Source organism: Sciurus carolinensis, chromosome 14 (genome assembly GCF_902686445.1).
Source record: "Sciurus carolinensis chromosome 14, mSciCar1.2, whole genome shotgun sequence".
In the NCBI taxonomy this organism is placed as follows: Eukaryota; Metazoa; Chordata; class Mammalia; order Rodentia; family Sciuridae; genus Sciurus; species Sciurus carolinensis.
Window position 1 is genome coordinate 44010490 of NC_062226.1, and position 4086 is coordinate 44014575.

The 4086-nt window shown below is 42.0% G+C and overlaps 1 protein-coding gene across 1 annotated transcript; it reads left to right on the forward strand.

Moving 5' to 3' along the window:
* The first annotated feature begins 420 nt into the window (after nucleotides 1–420).
* Nucleotides 421–2387, forward strand: LOC124964638 (ras GTPase-activating protein-binding protein 1-like). Its single transcript, XM_047525180.1, is given in 2 exon segments — nucleotides 421–1251; nucleotides 1254–2387. Coding segments are annotated over 2 exon segments (1368 nt in total). The 5' UTR covers nucleotides 421–443; the 3' UTR covers nucleotides 1814–2387.
* The last annotated feature ends 1699 nt before the right edge of the window (nucleotides 2388–4086 follow it).

Consider the following 4086-nt stretch of genomic DNA (forward strand, 5'->3'; position numbering starts at 1 on the left):
ACACATTTTACTGTCATGGGATGCTTGCATCTTATTTCTCTTATAGCATTTGTTTTATTTACACCATTGATTAGCATATTCCTAATATTCAAATGATATTATAATAAAATCCGTAGCTGTTTTCAATGAAAAGGTGTTGTGTCACTTTGTTAAAAGTTGTGAAAAATAATAGAGAATAAAAGCTTGATTAAAAAGCAACACCTGGCGGATGCACTTGCGTGAGGGATTCCTGCCACCTTCTGTGCCGTGGGGCAAAGCTTGTTCCTCTCCCGCTCAGCCGCGCAGGAGTAAGCAACAAGTGAGCAGCGCGTGCATGGAGAGTTAGTGACAACACCAGTAGTGTTCTCAGCCCTCACGGTGCCAGGCACTGTGCTGAGCCAGTTGTCTGCCTCGTGTAATTCTCACAACGACCTAGCGGAGTTGAATTGACCAAAGCAATCGTTATGGAGAAGCCTAGTCCCCTGCTGGTCGGGCGGGAATTTGTGAGACAGTATTACACACTGCTGAACCAGGCCTCAGATATGCTGCATAGATTTTATGGAAAGAACTCTTCCTATGTCCATGGGGGATTGGATTCAAATGGAAAGCCAGCAGATGCAGTCAATGGGCAGAAAGAAATTCACAGGAAAGTAATGTCACAAAACTTCACCAACTGCCACACCAAGATTCGCCATGTTGATGCTCATGCTACTCTTAATGACGGTGTGGTGGTCCAGGTGATGGGGCTGTTATCAAACAACAACCAGGCTTTGAGAAGATTCATGCAAACATTTGTCCTTGCCTCTGAGGGCTCTGTTGCAAATAAATTCTATGTTCATAATGATATCTTCAGATACCAAGATGAGGTCTTTGGTGGCTTTGTCACTGAGCCTCAGGAGGAATCTGAGGAAGAAGTAGAGGAGCCTGAAGAAAGACAGCAGACACCTGAGGTGGTACCTGATGATTCTGGAATGTTCTATGATCAGACTGTCAGCAATGACTTGGAAGAACATTTAGAGGAGCCTGTTGCTGAACCGGAGCCTGATCCTGAACCAGAACCAGAGCAAGAACCTGTATCTGAAATCCAAGAGGAAAAGTCTGAGCCGGTATTAGAAGAACCTGCTCCTGAGGATGCTCAGAAGAGTTCTTCTCCAGCACCTACAGACATAGCTCAGACAGTACAGGAAGACCTGAGGACATTTTCTTGGGCATCTGTGACCAGTAAGAACCTTCCTCCCAGTGGAGTTGTTCCTGTTACTGGGATACCACCTCACAGCCCCGTCCAGAGTCTAAGCCCGAATCTCAGATTTCACCCCAGAGGCCTCAGAGGGATCAAAGAGTACGAGAACAACGAATAAATATTCCTCCTCAGAGGGGACCCAGACCAATTTGTGAGGCTGGTGAGCAAGGTGATGTTGAGCCCGGAAGAATTGTAAGACACCCTGATAGTCACCAACTCTTCAATGGCAACCTGCCTCATGAAGTGGACAGATCAGAACTTAAAGATTTCTTTCAAAATTATGGGAATGTGGTGGAGCTGCGCATAAATAGTGGTGGAAAATTACCCAGTTTTGGCTTTGTTGTGTTTGATGATTCTGAGCCTGTTCAGAAGGTCCTTAGCAACAGGCCCATCATGTTCAGAGGTGAAGTCCGACTGAATGTGGAAGAGAAGAAGACTCAGCTGCTTGGGAAAGGGGACCGTGGAGATAACCACCTGCAAGGACCTGGGGGCCCTCGAGGTGGGCTGGGTGGTGGAATGAGAGGCCCTCCCCATGGAGGCATGGTGCAGAAACCAGGATTTGGAGTGGGAAGGGGGATTGCTCCAAGGCAGTGAATTGCTCTTCACTGATCTTCATGAAGCATAAAAACCCCAGCTTCTGCAGAATGGTGAATTTCTTCAACCAGCCTTTGTTATCTTGGAGTATGATGATCCTAGTCTTATAAACTGCTTAAGTTTGAACAATTTTACTTCTTTTTGTGTTAATGGTGTGTGCTCCCTCCCTTCTCCCTTCTCCTGGCCTTTTAGTCCTTCACTTCCAGTTTTGTGGAACGCTATTTTAGGAGTAACGGATTTTTAAAGAAGAAAAAATGAAAAGACTGAATTTCCTTGCTTACTTTGCATATACAGACTGGAATTTTTTTTTTAAACAGCCATTTTCCCAAAGGAATGTATCTTGCTTATTACTGACATTTGGTATGTTTCATTCATTGGAATATTTCTTACTTATTTTCTACGTGTTTCAAAGCCTGTGAGAAAGGCAGGATTTGATAAGCATTTTGGAGGCAGGAAATATCCAAATTGTTTATTCTTTAAGAGTTGACTACCTTCTGATGTGGAAAAATTGCCATTTGGAAAATTTGACATTCGATTTTCCCTGATGTGGTTAAAAACTGAATAAAAGGTGTTAGTAGAAAAAAAAAAAAAGCAACACCTGATTTGAAATGTCAGAGCCCAAGCAAAGTGAGTAAGATTGGCACAGTGATCTGTCTCAGATGGAACTGGAGAAGCAGGGAAAGTGGAAGAGATACCTGAGGTTGAGACAGAGCATCATGGGTCAGGGAAAGGTGAAATGGTATCACGGCTAGGGATATCAGACCTGAGTAGGTAAGCAGTGTGTCCTCCTGGGAGTTTTCCCTCTCTGACTCATCCCTTATCCCTCCCTAACTCTTCCCTTCATTCCTTACCATCTTCTTGCTGTTTCCTGAGCCTAAGTGTTTGCATTTTTCTATTCCCTCTGTCTAGGTTTTTCCCCAGACAGCAACTTCCACTTTCTCCTTCCCATCAATGAAGACTCTGTCAAATTCCACTCCTCTCTGACTGTTGTACTTTAAATGTACTCTCCTTCTCACCATAAGGTACATTTATCCATCACCCCACCTTATTTTTCTTCATGGCACTTGTCACACCTGAGAGTAATGTTTTGCTGGTTTATTTGTTTATTATCTGTCTCCTCTATGAAGACAAGGTGTGTTGCCCTCTGAGTCTCCAGGTCTAGAATGATGCACACAGTAATGTTGACAGTCAGGTGCTAAGCAGTCAGTGTGGCTTACCCACTAACTACATATCCTTGTCCACATGCCTCACAGTGCCTCACACAAAGTAGGTAAAACCAGAATCCTCAAATGACAAAAGTCCATTAAAATTAATCTTCATCCATTCAGTTGGATGACACTAATGCAGGTCTGTCTCTTTTGCTTCATGTGTCCATGAACTGCATTTGTTTTGTAGAAAACCCTGTAGGAGAACAAGACCTATGAAACAGGAAAAGAAAAAAATAGCATCATGAAGCTAAGTTAATAAATGAAGGGGATGGGAAGAAGGCTAAAACCAAGGGAAGATATAGAACTATGGAATGATTTTCATTTTTTTCAGTATCAGAGTAAGAGGAGACAAGAATGCAAAAAGAATCTTAATAAACAGAGTTGGAAAACTTTATCAAAATTCTACCATACTCCATTCCAGATTAACCTCACAATGGTTCCCCACCTTATAAAAATGGCATCCAAAAAAGGAGAAAAAAATTACATGCAAATGAAGTAGACAGTAATTAAAGGCAAAGCCATTTTAGGACAGGTTAACTCTAGGTGGTCATGGGATGAGAGTGTTCTAGGTAAAAATTTCAATGAAGTTTGAGCTGCGAAGAATGATGACATGGAGGGAAAGGATATGAAGATCACAAAATGACTTTGAGTGAGATTTGAGACCTCCAGCTAAGCCCTTGAGACCAGCCCTGAGTACTCCTCACCCATTGCTTCCTACGTCAACTCTGTTTAAGTCAGTGTTAGATAGTAAATCTTGCAGTAGCAGTTCCATGTTATCCTAGTTAGTCTAATCCTGATCATTCCTCCTTGGAAGGAAATCCCGGATTAGGGCTGTGAGATAAAAGATGAGATGCCAAATTAAATTTGAATTTTAGATCAACAAAAAATTTTAAATAAAAATATGCCCTATATAATATTTGGGATGCATATACTAAAAAAAAATGTTATTTATCTGAAATTCAAATAGAACCCTTTACCTATCTTTGCTAAATCTTTCAACCCTACTCCATATCAAGAATCTAAAAAAGGATGAAATTTGCTTCTCTGGTGCCCTGGGTCAGAGTA